This window comes from Cannabis sativa, chromosome 5, assembly GCF_029168945.1.
Source record: "Cannabis sativa cultivar Pink pepper isolate KNU-18-1 chromosome 5, ASM2916894v1, whole genome shotgun sequence".
Lineage (NCBI taxonomy): Eukaryota > Viridiplantae > Streptophyta > Magnoliopsida > Rosales > Cannabaceae > Cannabis > Cannabis sativa.
Genome location: NC_083605.1, coordinates 69,221,272 through 69,238,222, shown reverse-complemented (window position 1 = coordinate 69,238,222; position 16,951 = coordinate 69,221,272). Strand labels below are relative to the sequence as shown.

Sequence of the window (16,951 nt, the reverse complement as noted above, 5' to 3'; positions counted from 1 at the left end):
ACCTATGAGATGTCCCAACTTCTATAGCCAAGGAAAAATATATGTAGCCACCAATGTTTTTCATCCACTTCAATCAAACATGTGGTGACACATTGACCCAGCAATAATAAGCATTTTTCTCATTCAACAAAGTTTATTAAATGATGCCACATATGCTTACGTACGTTTTAGTCATAAATCTACTTGTTCTTTCATGGCTAGTGAATAGTGTCAATTTATTTTTCTTCCATACTTTAATTGTGCATAACGCTCAAAGTGAACATTTATTAATATTAAAGGAAATAAACGAAGCAATGGAGAAAAGAGGAAAGAAAGAAAAACTACTTTAATTTACCCCAATATTGCAGGAGCTTCATGGGTTCTTTCGATTTTCTCCATGTCTGCATAAAACATATCTTCTATCTTCCTATTCCAGCACAAGTTTTTGCCTTTGCTACTCAAATTTTTGAAGTAAAAAGAAGTAAGTATTAGACAATCTACCAAGGTAATTCAATTATTTCACAGCTATGATCTATTTCAACAATTACCTGGCTCCTGAGCATCAACAATAACAGGAGGGAAAACATTGAACTCAGTGAAAATGATTGACTGTTGTTCTTTACTTTCATCAAAATTTGTAGTAGAATTATCACACTGCAGCTAAGCTGGCTTGCCAACTGAGTGTAAAGAAAAAGGGCAATTGTTATGGCTTGTTTATTCAGAGAAGAAAAAGTTTTGAAGAAGTCATCAACTAATCGAAATATTAACAAACCCGGATGAGTAATGGGCAATTGAACTTGTTTTTCTTAGGCAAGACTCACAAAATTGATTGAGCCATTCAGAATCTGCTCCTTCACTCTCTTGGTGGCAAAAATAACATTTTTTGACTTCAGCCACAGCCAAACTTCTGAAGTTAACAATTGGAAAGCAACAATACATGCATGGAAAATATGAGACACGAGGTAATATTTCAACTGGATCAGGAGATATAGCCTAAATATTAATTAAAAGTAAAAAAAACAAGTCAATAGAAGTGTAAAGTTTTGTGAAGATAAAATTTGAAATTCCAGCAGGCCTCCTTAACAAGCACTTAATTTAAATTTAAATAAGCATCATAAAATTCAAACCAAAGGAACAACATGGACAAGAAGTCTTGTAATTATTACCTCTACACAGCTGTTGAACAAAAACCAAATTGTCTCATTTTCCTGTCTACAAGTGCAAACCTATAAAGTAAACAGCATTGGAAATATGTGAATTCCCATTCGAAACTACTTTATTGTGCCTATGAAGAGTGTTAGATTTGAACACACCAATACCATTGCTTTTGAGAGAGGCTACACCGATACGAGGCTAGCTAATCGGAAGAGTGTTACTGCTCGTGCACACCAGAAGTGGTTCTTGGACTTAGCATCAAGCAACAGTAGAAGATTCTCAAATCATTTTACCCAAATGATAAAAGAGCTTGAAAGCTGAAACACTACCAGCCTTGTCCGTGATCAAAGTAATCAAAAACTAGTGTCTAATAACCATTACTTTCAGACCAAATGCATAGACTTCCTATACATAGCAAAAATACTTAACCCAACGTGCTGACACAAGCGTATGCAAAATCTCATTTTCGAACTCGGTCCATTGTGAAATAACTATATTGTTTAAGTTCAAATACTACTTACTGAGTACTGACAGTTGGCTAATTTGGTCAGCAAAAAATAACAATATTAGAAAATATTATTTTGAAATAATGAAGAAAATCAAGACATTCTTCCAGCTTATGAGCTTTCAACCTCATAACGGGTTCATCTTGACAATCACAACCGATTGAAGAAGAGCTCTTCCAGAACAAGGAAGCAAGCAGAGAATTAATCCTCTATCATAATAAGGATTTGAAAATTAAGCTACTCTGTGCCCCCCAGCGATGTAGGGAAGCCTGTCAAACATTGTAAATAATCAGTTGATCAGGATTACTTCAAGTAAACACAATGGAATCCCCAATATACACATACAGAGGATATGATAAAAAGGATTTAAAATTCACGCTATACCATTCAACTATATCGGTTCCTGTTTACATCTTAAGACTACTAAGATAACCAAAAAGAAAACAACTAAGTTCTGCTCCCCTGCACATCATACCCCTATCCGCAACACTAAATTTGAAAAAAGAAGATGATGAAAAAAACAAGGAAATCAGAATGTGTTTCCTTCCAACTTTTTTTTCTTTCCTTTCTTTCTTTTCTTCTGTACGTAAATTCATATCCTCTCTTTACAAAATTCATTGCGTTATACCTCAATTGAGGTCTCAAAGTCAGATATGCAACCTTTCGCCCTGTTCAAGCTTCAAGTCACAATTGGCGTAGGACTCATCTACCTCTGCAAAATAATAACATACAACAAAGCATATTAGCAAGAAATTCCCATAAGAAACTGCAACAAACACAGTCAAGATTGAGAGAATTAGAACCTTAGGAGGAGCCTCAGCGATCCGGTAAGCATCAGCAGTAACACCCACCAACCACAATCCAGGGAAAACAGCCTAAAATAAACAATGAAAATCAGCCAATATGTAAAAAAAAAAAAATGCTTTGAAGATTGAGAAAGACCAGCACAAACAATTGAAGTGAACGATCGAGAAAACATGAAGCAGGAGAAGAAGATGATGAGTAAAAAGGCGTACGTCAAGCTGTTTCTGAACATTCTTGGGACGCTTCCTCGGCCTCCGAGCAGGCCTTGACCCAGTCATCAAAAAGATATCTTCTTCAATCTCCTCCCTAGACAGCGCGATCCAAAACTTCCTCTTCTCTTTCTTCTCCGTACTCTGCTGCTCCGAGAATCCCCTTAGCCTCAGCGATTTCGGTTGTTGCTGGTTCTGATTCTCACTCTGATTCTGACCACTTCCTACACCGCTGCCAGTAACAGTCCCACCTGGTTCCTGAAATTCTCCATTCTTAACACCAATCGAAGCAGGTTTCGAGAACAAAACCTTCCTCGGCCTCAATTTCCACGGCTTCTGAACCGTCTCCTCAGCCTCAACTTCTTCTCCATCACGATGCTGCTGCTTCCCATCTCTGACAACCTCATCACTCTCGTTGCTCCCTTGCTGTTTCTGCACCTTCTCCGCTGAAGAGCAAGACGCAAACCCAAATCTGTTGCGAACAGTACGCGATCCGACCTTACTAGTCCGACCAGCTTCAGGCTCCGAATCGTTCCTATCCGGGTCAACCTCACCATGATCGGCGACGGGAGAGTTCTCAGCCGAGACTGGTCGACGGTAACGATGATGACCACCGCTAGTGTGATTCTTCGCGCCGCCCCATTTCAAGAATGTGAGAGGGAAGTTGTGCAACGGAGACTTGACAGGTGCTGTAGCCATTGTTGAAAGAAACCACTAACTGAGCGTAGAACTATATATGTATATAATATACACAAGAATATATGTATATCTCTGAGATTTTTCTACTAGAACAGCATGTACTCGACGTTCTCTCACATAGAAAAACAATAACCCTAACAGAAGAATGAAATCTCGAAGCTCAAATGGTCTGGTTCGGCACAGAGAGAGAGTATAGGTTTATTTATACGAGAGCGTATTTTAGTTCTTTCTTCAGAGATATAAACAATATACAGGCGCACATAGTGAGTTTTCCTCTACAGCCTACGCCGTTACACTTTTTTTATTCCGAAAATACCCTTACACTCTTTTACTTATTTACACTATTGCCAAAAGAAAAAGTATAGGTATCTTTGTTGGGGGACCATTTTGATACGTGCTTCTACATATTGTACCGTAGTTCAGTCAAATTTTGTGGAGTAGTCATGAATGTACAATACAATAAAGCAGCAAAGGAATTGTGAGTGACGGAAGGCTGTTGTAGAGGAATATGTCCTCGTTCCTGTCTTTCGCTTTTTCGTGATCAACCGGTGAATGTATTATTGGCCGTTGGATCTATTGTGGGACCCACTTATGTGTGGAGATCTACGGTAGGATGGTATGTATATGAAAACGTGTTTGAAGAACTGGTGCGATGGCAGAGCGTGACATATGTATGGAGGGGTGATCGTGTCAAAGTAATCAATAATTCTTAAAATCTAATCTGAATTTTATTATTTAAACTAATGTGAGAGAGGGACGATTGAGTAAAGTACACATATTTTAGACTAATGAGGATTGTTAGGATTTTTAGTATAAATGTTTCTATAATTATATGCTGTTTGGATAACTAAAAAAAAAAATTAATTAATTTAATAATCAAGTTAGAGTAAGGATTCCTTACCCAAAAAAAAAAGTTAGTAAGGATTGTGACACATTTAAATTACACAAATTTTATATTTAATGATGTATGTTTACTTATAATTATAAAATTAAAAATAATGTGATTTCAACTCAAAATTATTTATGGTTAAAAATGAAGGGAATAAAATTAGGAAAAATTTATAAAAATACTGTGATACGAAATTTTTTGTTTTACTGTATCAGTTTTACAAAATTACTGTATCTAAAATTTTGAAATTACAAAAATACTGTGTTTCGATAAAATAAAAAAAAAACAACTAAAAGACAATCTTAAATTAACTTAACAAACAACATGAAAACAACAAAAATATAACTACAAAACAACAAAGCACCGAAAATCTATTACATACACAATTTTGAGTTGCCATTAATGGAGGAGACAGTTGCAAAAAATTAGAGCATTGAAAATCCAAGCAAAAAAGAGTGAATTTTGAAGTGGAAGAAGGACCCGAGCTCCTAGCTCGAATTTTGTTATTCTCTTCTTCTTATTTTCTCTTCTCTTCTTTTTAACTTGGATTTGAATATTTTGTAAAAGACAAAGCATTTCCATGGAAAAACATATCGTATTATTCATTTTATTTTCTGTTTTGAGCATGAGCTAAGTCCTTTGAGACTTGGATAGCTATGAACCCCTATGAATTTGATAAGAGAGAAAACTCTTTATATTATTCTGCTGGTAAAATGGCTCACGTAGAGAGTAAAATGCCAATTAGTTTTCTTAGGGTTACAATATGTGAATATATACTAGACAAAGAAGATGACAGCCCAATAAACATAGTGGGCCGAAAATAAAGTGGGCCAAAGGAAAAGATGGGCCAGCTAATTCTATTACCCCCACTCTCAAGATGAACTGTATATGTTTTTTAAGTTCATCTTGGTTACAATAGATTGAAAATAACTTGGTAAAAGGGGCTTGGTAAGGATGTCAGCAATGTTGTTTTTGGTGGTGACATGAATTAGCTTTAGTGTGCCTTCTTGGATCTTCTCTCGGACAACGTGGCAGTCAATCTCGATGTGCTTTGTGCGTTCATGGAATACGAGATTTTCGGAGATGTGAATGGCGGCAGTGTTGTCACAGTAAAGGATGGCGGGATCTTTGTGCTGGATACCAAAGTCACGAAGAAGTGCCAACAGCCAGGTGATCTCACAAGTGGCATGAGCCATGCCTCACTTCACAACCTACTTCATCCTCTTGGCCCAATAGAGGAGATCCATATGGCTACACAGTCAGCGGTACCGTATCACAAACTTCTTCCCTTTCAAAGAGTCATGAAAGAAGGACATGAACAAATTATGTCGCTACCACAAAAATTACAGTCATGACACTAATGAGTGTAGTCAGTTGCGGGACGAGATTAAATTTCTCATCAGACAAAAATATGATGCTCTTCAGCAGTATGTACGACTTGAAGCTCCAACTGGGGGCAATGCACCTCTCTAACTTGCGCCAGTTACATGCAGGCTAGAGATTGTGATTGAAGGCCCTCACTGTTGGGTTTTATGCCCTAAATAAAACTCATTTCAATATAATCAGATTTACTTATTAATATAGATAAGAAATAACATTTAATGTTTCATGGTTCACATGATTTATTTCATGATTATATGTACATAATGTATGAATTCATCTGAAACCCTTTTCACATACTTGATCCTGTTTATTGTGTCGCCAACACATTGGAAAGTAAACATGACTATGTGAATAAAGTTTCCTAGATTTATCAGACATAGGGTTTTACTGATATGATAATCTACAACAGAGTTTACTTGCATTTGGAGAAGTGCTATGTTCTTTCCAGAGCATTGGCTAAAGTAAAGCTCAGGTTGGATGCATGGAGTATGCATCGGAAGGGACCGATATTGAACTTTGACTTAGATTTATTAAACTTACCATAATATCTATTCAAGTCAATATCGCCTAGTTGATCCTAGATCAAATGTTCTTAATCCTGTTATGATTAGGCTCAATCTTGAAAGGCTATTCGTGTTCTTTGATTTGTTAGTTAAGCCTACTTTTAGGTCAGGGTGATACGTACATTTTGGGAACACGGTAGTGCAATTGAGTGGGAGCGCTAACATAAACATGGAATTTATAGCTTCTATCTGGCGAATAGTAAGCAAAGGATGATCTCCTTCGAGCTTGACCAAACGAAAATAAATGGTGGAGATCTCATTTCACATAAGCTGAAATACCATTTATATGGGGTTAAGTGTTTTAAGGATAAAATACATTGTATGGTGTAACAGTAATCTAATCCTTTTACAGTGTAGATAATTCATATAGAGGATCATTGATCACATTAGGATTATAACAATGGATAACTAATGATGCATCTATATGATGGAACATATAGAGCATTCTATATACTGAGAGTGCAATTCTAAGTTCTATGTGTGGATTCAACGAAGAATTAATAAGTTAGTGAATTTTAGTAATAAATTCTTGATCTACTTATTAGAAGCTCGGTTATATAGACCCATGGTCCCCGCACTAGTTGAGATAATATTGCTTGTAAGACTCATATAATTGGTTTTGATTAATCAATTATAATTCTCAAATTAGACTATGTCTATTTGTGAATTTTTTCACTAAGTAAGGGCAAAATTGTAAAGAAAGAGTTTTAGGGGCATATTTGTTAATTATAATACTTTGTATGGTTCAATTAATAAATATAATAAATGACAATATTATTTAATAATTATTTATAGTTATTAAATAGTTATAATTGGCATTTAAATGGTTGAATTTGAAAATTGGCGTTTTTGAGAAAATCAGATGCAGAATTGAGAAAACTGCAAAATACAAGTAAGGTCCATTACTGTACATGGCCGACCACTTGGTTTAAATTTTTAAACTGATATTTTCATTATTTTAATGCCAAATAATTCAAACCTAACCCTAGTGGAATGCTATAAATAGATAGTGAAGGCTTCAGGAAAATTACACTTAAATTTTCTACTTTTTTCATTCAAAAAAAAAAACTGAGCCTTCTCTCTCCCTATCTTTGGCCGAACCCACTCTCTCTCTCTTCCTCATTGAGATTTCGAAATTCTTAGTGTAAGAGTAGTGCCCACACACAGCAAGTGATACCTCAATCATAGTGAGGAAGATCGTGAAGAAAGACTTTCAGCAAGAAGGAGGTTTCAGCATCAAAGATTCAGAGAAAGAGATTCAGGTTCAGATATTGATAATGCTCGCTACGTAAAAGGAATCAAGGGCTAGATATCTGAACGGAAGGAGTCATATTATTCCGCTGCAACCAATGTAAGGTTTCCTAAACTTTATACGTGTTTATTTCATCGTTTTAGAAAGTTCATATTTAGGGTGTTAATAAATATACTTGTGAGTAGATTTAAGATCCTGGTAAAATAATTCTAACACTCACCTAGCTAGAAATTCAAGGAAGGCCTTAGAAAGGTATGAAAGATCACTTTAACATGAGCCAAGAGCTAAAGTCCTAGAGGTTGCAGAGCATCTTCCAAAGTCTCAACGCTACGAATGTGAACATATCCCCTTCAGAGAATCAGACTCCTATCATGTTAGCTACCCTCACAACGATCCTTTAGTTGTCGAGCTACTATAATGGTGGCTAGATTGATGATTGACGACAAAGCATCATCAAACATCCTATTCAAGCAAGCTCTAATTAGAATGGGTTTGAACTTAGAATACTTGGAACCATGTGAACAACTTATGTAAGGTTTCAGTGGAGCCGGCATCGCTCCATGTGGCAAGATCAAACTTTCACTCACTGTTGACATTGTCCCAAGAAGACCACCATCATGGTTATGATCATAGTGGTGGATGTGAAGTCTCCGAACAATGTGATGCTCAAAATGTCAACCCTCTACGGCCTTCGAGCCATCTCATCAGTATACCATTTGTCCGTCAAGTTCCCAACGGTAACTGGTATCGGTTGTCTCCTTGGTAATCAAAGAACTCTTCGCGAGTGTTATTATTGCAATTTGTTATCACTCACCAAGAAGACCTCCTCTGGTTCTATGGCTTCAGAGGGGACGAACAAGACCTCCTCTGCTGCTACGGCACCAGGGGGACGAGCAAGACCTCTTCTACGAAAGCTGAAGAGACAACAAAGACCTTTATAGTCCAAACTATAGAAAGACAGAAACAACATCTAAAGCCACTTAAAGTTGCCCAAGACAAGGACGACATTAACCCCTATTTTGGGGAAATTGGCTCATGAGTTAGTCTGACCAAGGAACTCAAAGAACTTCCCCTCAACACAGTAGACCCAATCAAGGTTATCAAGATTGGAACAAACTTGACGGAGGTCTTGAGTAAAATGCTCATGGCTTGCTTCAGGAGAAATCAAAAATACTGGAATTTGGGTTAACTTTTACAAAAATATTATCACACGAAAATCTTTTCAAAAATACTGTATTTTTATAAAACACAAGTAGAACACAAAACAGAACAACTAAAAATAACCGTGAACAATTAAAAAACAATATTAGAACAATAATGAAAACTTAACACAGTACATAGTATAAAACTTACACAGTATTTTTGAAAAAAATTCCGTCCCAGTATAAAAGTAAAAAAATTAAAAATTTCGGTCTAATTATCCCAAATAAAATAAAGGGATAAGTTGAAAAATGCCTCTTTTATTCATCAATTAATTAAATTTACCTCTAATTTTATATTTATTTGAAACATACCTCTTTTTATATGTATTGTACCCAAAATATCCTTACATAAGAGAATCACATGGAGAGTATCTTGAAGTGACAGGGACAAAATTAGTACAATATTTACAAAAAGAGGTAAAAATGATAGATTTTAAAAAAGAAGGTAAAAATAAAAGAGGACAATATAAAAAGGGTATAGAGTACAATTTCCTCTAAAATAAATTAGAAAAGGTAACGACGCATTGATCCAAGGGAAGGCCCAGTAAGCAGAAAGCCCACTAGAAAAGCCCAAATCTGTTTCGCAAGGCGAGGGGGCAGAAGCCGAGCAGTGAATGTGATATTTTGACAGGAAAACTCTGTGCAAGAAAAGTAAAAATGAGAGTGGTGGCGTCAATGTCGGCGGCCAAGCTCTTCTCCGTTGCTACCTTTGCCGCAACCTCTCGTCTTGGGGCGATCACCCCACAAAAAATCCCCTTTTCGGGCATTAGTACCTCCGTCAAGAGTAAGAAGAAAAAACTCGAAGATTTGAAAGCTATGGCCAAGTCTAAAGAAGCACTTGTCAAGGAGAAGAGGAGGACGCGTTCCGACCGAGAGTTTGAATTGGATGCGGTTCAGCGCTTTGGAGACACAGCCAACCATATCCCAGTTATGCTCGGAGAAGTGGTTGACGTTTTCTCTGCTTCCAAAACGATGTCGCTTCGCTCCTTTGTGGATTGCACTGTTGGAGCTGCTGGTCACTCCTCTGCTGTCTGTAATTCATTTCCTTACTACCTTTTCTTTCCCTTCTTCTTTTTCTTAACTAGCTCAGCTTTTGTGTATATTCTTAAGAATAATTGTATGAAGCTTTAGCTTAGTTTAAATTCACTATTTTTGTTATGGGTTTCATGGTTTGTGTAATTTGATTGTTCACGGTTCATGTATTTCATGTCTAAAGATTGGTTTTTTTTTTATTTTTAACTAGCTCAGCTTTTGTGTATAATTCTTAAGAATAATTGTATGAAGTTTTAGCTTAGTTTAAATTCTCTATTTTTGTTATGGGTTTCATGGTTTGTGTATTTGATTGTGCATGGTTCCTGAATTCGTGTCTAAAGATTGGTTTTTTTTTTTTTTAAACTAGCTCAGCTTTTGTGTATAATTCTTAAGAATAATTGTATGAAGCTTTAGCTTAGTTTAGATTAACTATTTTTGTTATGGGTTTCATGGTTTGTGTAATTTGATTGTGCATGGTTCCTGAATTTCATGTCTAAAGATTGGTTTTTTTCTTTTCTGTGTATTATTATTAGATAATTCAAGCCCATCCTGAAATGAGATATTATGTTGGAATGGATATTGATCCCCTGGCACGCGAGAAGGCTGTAGCTCGAATCAATGCCCTCTTGCAAAGTGATTCTAGCATCCCAGCTGAGCTGAAAACATATACATTTTTGAAGAATTTTAGATACATCAAATCCGTGCTTAGTGAGGTTGATGATGAGAATCTCTTGGACTCTGGTGTTGATGGCATATTAATGGATTTGGGAATGTCATCTATGCAGGTTTGCTTGTGATAAAACTTCCTTAGTATGTGAAACATGATTTTCCTGATATTATTTTATGGTGATGTTGTATCGTTGTGTTCTTCAGGTTAACAATCCTGAAAGAGGGTTCAGCGTTCTTGGTGATGGACCTCTTGACATGCGGATGGATCCTCAGGTATGTTGCTATCCATCTTTTGGATTTTAATGTTTCAGTTAATATAACACTTTTTTCTTATTAAGGGCCTAAATTTGATTGCTTTTTTTTCGACGGTGATGTTGATTTGGTAAATATTAAACCCAAGTTCTTGTAGTTTGAAAAAGAAAATTGAGATGGATTGGAGATGAGTAATCAAACAAATATGTTGTTTTTAAAAAAGTGGGATGAAGACATGACACCGTGATGAATGCTATTATAGTTCGCCTTCATTTTCTCCCACCGGGTGTGGATTAAGAGACATATTTGTTTCACTAGTTCATGTAGGAGCAACCAAGACTACCCAAGACCACTTTCTTAGCACACTAGTATTCTTGTTCCCTCATTTTTGTGTAATCCTATCTATATTCGCGTGGCGAATGGAAGTTTTTGGACAAACCATGATTCCTGTAGCCTTTCTCAACCCTCTGTAGAATCATTTTAAGTTTTTGTTTCATTTTTACTGATTGGAGCAGGCCTATGACAGGCAAGTCTGAAAGCAGAAGATATTTTAAATTCCTGGCCAGATGCTGAAGTGGGGAGAATCTTGCGGGATTATGGGGAAGAAAGTAATTGGTACTCTCTTCAGAATAAAATTGTGAAAGCTCGATCACGTGGTGGATTGCATTCTACTAGTGAACTCGTAGGTCTTATTCGAAATTCAACTTCTGGGAGTAGAGGTATGTTTACTCGAATTTCTCCTGCAATCCTCTCTTTTTTTTTTCACAATTACTATGCATATTAATGATGATTTACTAAATAAGATAGTTAAAAAAACACACTTTGAACTTTTTTTCAGGAGGCAGGCAAGGTTGGATTAAGACAGCAACGAGGGTGTTCCAAGCTTTAAGGATAGCTGTAAACGACGAACTGAAAACACTAGAAGATTCACTCTATGCTTGTTTTGATTGCCTTGCGCCCGGGGGGAGAATAGCTGTAATATCTTTCCACAGTTTGGAGGACAGAATAGTGAAACAGACATTTCTTGACATCATTGGCATTGATAACGTATATGGAGAGATGGAAAAGGATGGTGGAAACACCAGAATTGAGATTGATGAGAAAGAAGCATGGATCAAACAAATGATACACGGGTCTAAAGGAACAATTCTAACAAAGAGACCAATAACACCTTCTGAAGAGGAGGAAAAACTAAATCGCCGGAGTAGGAGTGCGAAGCTTAGAGTTATTCAAAAACATTGATCATAGATGGTTCAGCCTCTCAACAATGATCTTCTAGATATAATTGCAGTTGGGTCCTTTCTTTTTTTTAGATTTTTTTTCCGGGTATTTGGGGACTTGCTAGTTACTACTCAATTCAGCTGAATATATGGCATATTCAGGCGCTCATACAAGCTTTCTAAAAGGAAAAATGGAAACAAGAACATGCCTCTGTGGTCTTTACAGTTTTTATCTTATTGTATACCCAATTTATTTTACCTATTTTAATTTTTACTTTGGAAAGTGAATATATATTGGGCAATTCACTTATAAAAGTGGTTACATTTACATTTTAATAAAATATAAAATATTTTGATTAATAAATAAATAATTAAAAAAAAAAGTATACAAATTTAAGAAGGGTGTGTTTTTCAGTTTTAACTTTAAATTTCTTTCATGTTGGATTTAATTATAAAAAGATTGAAGAGAGAAAGGAAAAAAAGTGCCAATAGACACTTTTTAAACTAATCAAAATTCAAAAGTTTACTTTCTCGAAAATACTAAAATACTTAGAAAGCTCAATCTTGAGGTGACAACATTTATAAAAGAGAAAAAAAACACACATCACAAATTGCGACTGTGTAAATACAATAGAGTTACATGATCCCACAACAGAAAAACGTCCATATGCCCCAAATACGAAAAAACATCAGTTCAGCAGATGATCTTCTCTTTCAATCTTCACGAGAACTCTCAACAGCTTTGGGATGACAAAGACTGAAACAAAATATTACCTTTTAGACCAAAGAACCTCAAACAATACACTTTTCTTTTTATATATATTATATAAATAAAGTCAGAGGCTACAATTTCAGACCTCAACCAATACTTTCATGCTTACGAATTAGTCAATCAGCAATTAATCATTTTAATCTTGGAAGCCTAGAGAAAAGTGAAGCCAGAATACTAGTTAGTACACTACCACCAGATATATGCAACAAATAATAAAAATCTAGCAATTATTAACACAAAAGTCACGTACCCATACTGTGCAGTTGTAAGAAAATAGAATCAATCTCAGCGCCTTGCCATGTCATCTTTGCGTCTTTCATAATCATGCCTTCTTCTTTCACTTGACCTGGAATCATCATATCTTGGTCTTTTGGAATAGTCGCTCTGCCTATCCCGGTCAATATCTTTATGTTTCTGTTCTTCATCCCTTCTGTAGCTTCGATTTCCATGGTATTCATCGTCATTCCCTCGTTCATACCTTCTATATTTATAATCATCTTCATCTCTTCCATGCTTTCTCACTCTTTGCTCCTCATCACTCCTCACATGCCTCTGGCCTCCACGTTGTTCAAACTCTTGATCTGTCCTACCAACATGTTGTTCATCATCCTTCTTGTAAATTCTACTCCTAGGCTCATCAGCCACCTCATCATTAAAACGTTTGGATCCAACCAGTTCTGAGGATTTCTTAACATTTTTGTTCGGGGACTCATCATCACTTGAACCACTTATTTCCCTCCTCTTTTCATCACCTAGCCCTCCACCAGATCTAAAGTCATGTTCTGGACTTGTTCGTTGTACTCTTCTACTCACATCATCACGGTACTCAACCTTACTCTCAATAACAGATTTTCTTCGTTGGATCTTATTATCAGCATAGTCCCGAGCACCAGTACCAAAATCACTTTCATTATCTTTTGCAAGAGAATCATCACTGGTATCACTGTCACTGGAAACTAACCTCTTCTCAACTGTTGTCTGCCTTACAATCTTACTACCTTTCCTACCATATCTTGATCTTGAATCAAGTTCCACATCATCACTATCATGCCTCCTACTTCTGTGTTTTTGTATTTTCTCATCACTACTTGCATCAGAATTATCAAACTTGTGATCACTCTTGCCACTTCTCTGACTTCTCTCAGTTGCTCCATGGGGAGGTTTTGTTGACTTCTCATAATCAGATTCAGAGTCCACATCATGCCTTCTGTAGTCATTTTTGTTTCCATCAGCCATCCATCTATTGCGATCCTCACCATCAGAATCGCCATTGTGTCTTTTGTACTTATCATAATGACTCCTCTGCTCTTCAATTCGATCATTCTTCCTTTTATTCCGATCCTCGCCACCAAAAGTGTCTTCATGCCCCCTGCGGCTACCATGTTGATTCGTCTCTTCTTTAATTCTGTCATTCTTCATTTTCATTTCACCGTCAGATTCACTATCGACATCATGCCTTCTATTGCCTTTTCCATTTCCATCAGCCCTCCTATTGCGATCCTTAACATCAAAACTGTCTTCATGTCTCCTGTGGCTAGTATGTTGATTCATCTCTTCTTTCACTCGATCATTCATCGCTTTCTTCCCACTAGCAGGGTCGGACTCATCCTCAGAATCATGTCGTCTTTCTGTTCTTCTTGTATGAACTTTTCCCTTTATGCTTCTAGCTTTCGACAAATCTTCATCAGTACTAGAATCATCATCTGAGTCATGCCTCTTGTGTGACTTTTCAGATTTCTTAGCTTGCTTTCTAGAATTCTTCTTGCTTACATCATCATCACTAGTAGCAGAATCAGTATCATCGCTGTCATTCCTTCTGCTTTTCTTGTGCTTATGTGCAACCTTATACTTCTTGTCTTCTTTATCACTTCCTCTGCCAGATCTTCGATGCTTCTTTCTTACTGCTTTCAAGTTCCTTGCACTGCCATCAGTATCAGAGGAATCATAACTAGTAGCAGAATCTGAATCATCAGTGCTACTAGAACCAGAATCATCACTAGTAGCAGAATCAGAATCATCACTATCATGTCTTCTGTTTTTCTTGAGCTTTTTTGCAACCAAACGCTTCTTATCAAAATCCTCATCATCACTACCATTGCTATGTTTCCGATGCTTCTTTCTAACTGCTCTTGAATTCCTGGCACTATCATCTGTATCAGAAGATTCATCCCCATGCCTCCTCTTTCTATATTCTTCCTTCTTTCTTGTAGATTCTTTAGTACTCTTTTTCAAAACATCTTTCTCAGATTTATTTTTCTCTTCCGTGCGTTTCTTCCACCCAGAATCTCTGTCCAAGAAAGAATGCTCACGTTTCTGGTGCTTACCATCATCATCCATACCATTTTTCTGACTACTTCCAAGCCCATCATCAATCTCACCTTCTTCTTCTTCATCAGGTTCAGCATCACGTATGCCAAAAGCCGCTCTTAAAGTTTCCATCTGCTTCTCCTTTCTAGCAGCAATCTGATGGCTCTGGGTATCTGCAACTCTGCTCAAGCCAAAAGAAAATAAGTAACCAATTAATATTGCAGAGCCATAAGTGTTAAATTAAGCACAAATTACAAATATTATAGGAATCAACTGACTGTATATATCTTTCTTGTAATCACATAACAGATACCATGCAAAAACAATAATAGACACTTAAAAAAAAAGGGTAAACTTCAGTTGTAGTTTCTTTCTTTACAAATCACTACTTATGAAATCCAACATCTCTAACCCCATTCAAGTTGCATAAGAAACTGCACAATTAGAACAGAGTTTGGTCTTTCACCGCCTACAAATACATGCTTACAAGTATACAAATCTTTTTATATATATATGGAAAGGTGCACAAATCGCAAAATAATTATAAGATAACTTGACCAAAAATCAATCAATAAGTTTCAAGTACCAACTATATATGAAAAAGAAAATCTTGAATAAAAAAGTACTCACTTCTTATCAAGAGAAAATACACCGGTGTCTTCCGAAGAGGCAGCCGCCTCCAGAGTCGTCCTCGCCTCGGCGAGTTTCTCGGCGATCTCAGCATCGGTGTAACCCTGATCAGTCAGTTTGTCCTCGAGCACTACGAGTTTGAGCTCAATCTGACGCTTCCGATCATGCTCGAGAATATCCTTGTTGGCTTTCCTTGAGACACCAGCCATTCCCTGATCCCCCTCGAAACCTCTGGTGTTTTCGGCAACCTTGCCGGTCTTAGGCCTGACGAAGAACTTGTTGCTCTGGATGTAGCCATTGGTTCCAGATCCCCTTGGGGTTTGTAAACCTATTCCGTTGTACATAGCTTTCCAGATGCCCTAATTGAGTTTGAGTGTGAGAGAAACGGTGGCCGAGCGCCGCCGTGGAGGTACTTGAGCGAAGAATTAAGGTGGGAAGGGTTGGAATCGGGTGAGAGTACGATAGAGGGAGGGTTTGAGCGGCTGAGACTCTCTCTCTGATGTCTGTAACGGGAGATTTTGGTTGGAGGCTAAACAAAATCCAAATATATAAAAAGAAAATGTTTCCACATCAAAAAAAAAAAAAGTTATAAAATGTATGAAAATTTTACGTTAAATACTATTTTGAATTTTGTATTTGGTAAAAGTTATCAATTTGACTTTCTGTTTTGTTAAATGATAAATTAGATCTGTATTTTCTAAAATTGTACAAATAGTACCCTAAACTGATTTTTTATCAAAATAAAACTTAATAATGATTTGATCTAGAGATGTTATGACAAATTGGTTATATTTTTTTTTTTTGTGTTTATTCATGTTAAAAATTGTCTTAAAGTTATTTATTTTAAAAAATTAAATTGTTGAAAATTGAACTTAGGGTCCTATTTTTATTATTTTAGAAAATACATGGTCCATTTTATCATTTAACAAAACAGAAGGTCGAATTGATAACTTTTACAAAACACATGGTCCAAAATAGTATTTACTCAAAATTCTATGATCCAAAGATAAAGAGATTGTTTGATTTCATAACTTAAAAATTATTTTATTTTTTAAAATTGAAAACAATTTTTAAAATTAAAAGGTATCGTTTCGCAAAATTTTATAAAACAAATTTTTTAAAAATTGAGTTTTAAAAAATTAAAAAAACAAAAAAGATCAAAATGTTGTTTTCAATTTTTCAATTTTTTTTTTATCTAACATACTATATTTTATATTTTTACTCACATACTCGAATCCTAGACTACTATACCTGAACTCAGACCAAGATGTTCATGTCATGGTATGGTATTAAAATATTGATTTTTTTAGTAAGAAGATATATAAAAATTGTTTTAAAAAAAATTGTGTCAAAGACCATTAAATTTTTAATGACAAAAAACTGTTTTCTATTCTTACTTTTGAAAACACAATTCTAAAAACTGAAAAC

At 36.0% G+C, this 16,951-nt stretch overlaps 3 protein-coding genes across 6 annotated transcripts; 1 reads left to right on the top strand and 2 right to left on the bottom strand.

Annotated features, from left to right (window-relative positions):
• Positions 1 to 201: 201 nt before the first annotated feature.
• On the bottom strand, positions 202 to 3,622 carry LOC115716362 (uncharacterized). 3 transcript variants are annotated; one of them, XR_004011568.2, is made up of 8 exons: positions 2,657 to 3,599; positions 2,444 to 2,515; positions 2,269 to 2,352; positions 1,299 to 1,909; positions 1,146 to 1,205; positions 752 to 886; positions 528 to 656; positions 202 to 433 (listed from the first exon to the last, which is right to left on the bottom strand). XR_004011568.2 is itself a non-coding variant. In XM_030645141.2 (3 exons), the coding sequence occupies exons 1-3, from the start codon at positions 3,350 to 3,352 to the stop codon at positions 2,347 to 2,349; spliced, it is 774 nt and encodes a 257-aa protein (XP_030501001.1). In that variant the 5' UTR covers positions 3,353 to 3,622; the 3' UTR covers positions 1,994 to 2,346. The 3 variants fall into 3 exon arrangements, 1 of the variants encoding a protein (XP_030501001.1); XR_004011571.2 differs by having other exon boundaries at positions 801 to 886; XM_030645141.2 differs by lacking the exons at positions 202 to 433; positions 528 to 656; positions 752 to 886; positions 1,146 to 1,205; positions 1,299 to 1,909 and having other exon boundaries at positions 1,994 to 2,352; positions 2,657 to 3,622.
• Positions 3,623 to 9,172: 5,550 nt separating this feature from the next.
• LOC115716214 (uncharacterized) lies at positions 9,173 to 12,129 on the top strand. 2 transcript variants are annotated; one of them, XM_030644956.2, is made up of 5 exons: positions 9,173 to 9,670; positions 10,207 to 10,458; positions 10,547 to 10,615; positions 11,121 to 11,313; positions 11,433 to 12,129. In XM_030644956.2, the coding sequence occupies exons 1-5, from the start codon at positions 9,299 to 9,301 to the stop codon at positions 11,834 to 11,836; spliced, it is 1,290 nt and encodes a 429-aa protein (XP_030500816.2). In that variant the 5' UTR covers positions 9,173 to 9,298; the 3' UTR covers positions 11,837 to 12,129. The 2 variants fall into 2 exon arrangements, with proteins under 2 accessions (XP_030500816.2, XP_030500817.1); XM_030644957.2 differs by having other exon boundaries at positions 9,173 to 9,674.
• A 159-nt stretch (positions 12,130 to 12,288) lies between these two features.
• Positions 12,289 to 16,057, bottom strand: LOC115716213 (uncharacterized). The gene is given in 5 exon segments (XM_030644955.2): positions 12,289 to 12,571; positions 12,672 to 12,736; positions 12,837 to 15,074; positions 15,524 to 15,741; positions 15,744 to 16,057. Coding segments are annotated over 3 exon segments (2,499 nt in total). The 5' UTR covers positions 15,822 to 16,057; the 3' UTR covers positions 12,289 to 12,571; positions 12,672 to 12,736; positions 12,837 to 12,871.
• Between the last annotated feature and the right edge of the window lie 894 nt (positions 16,058 to 16,951).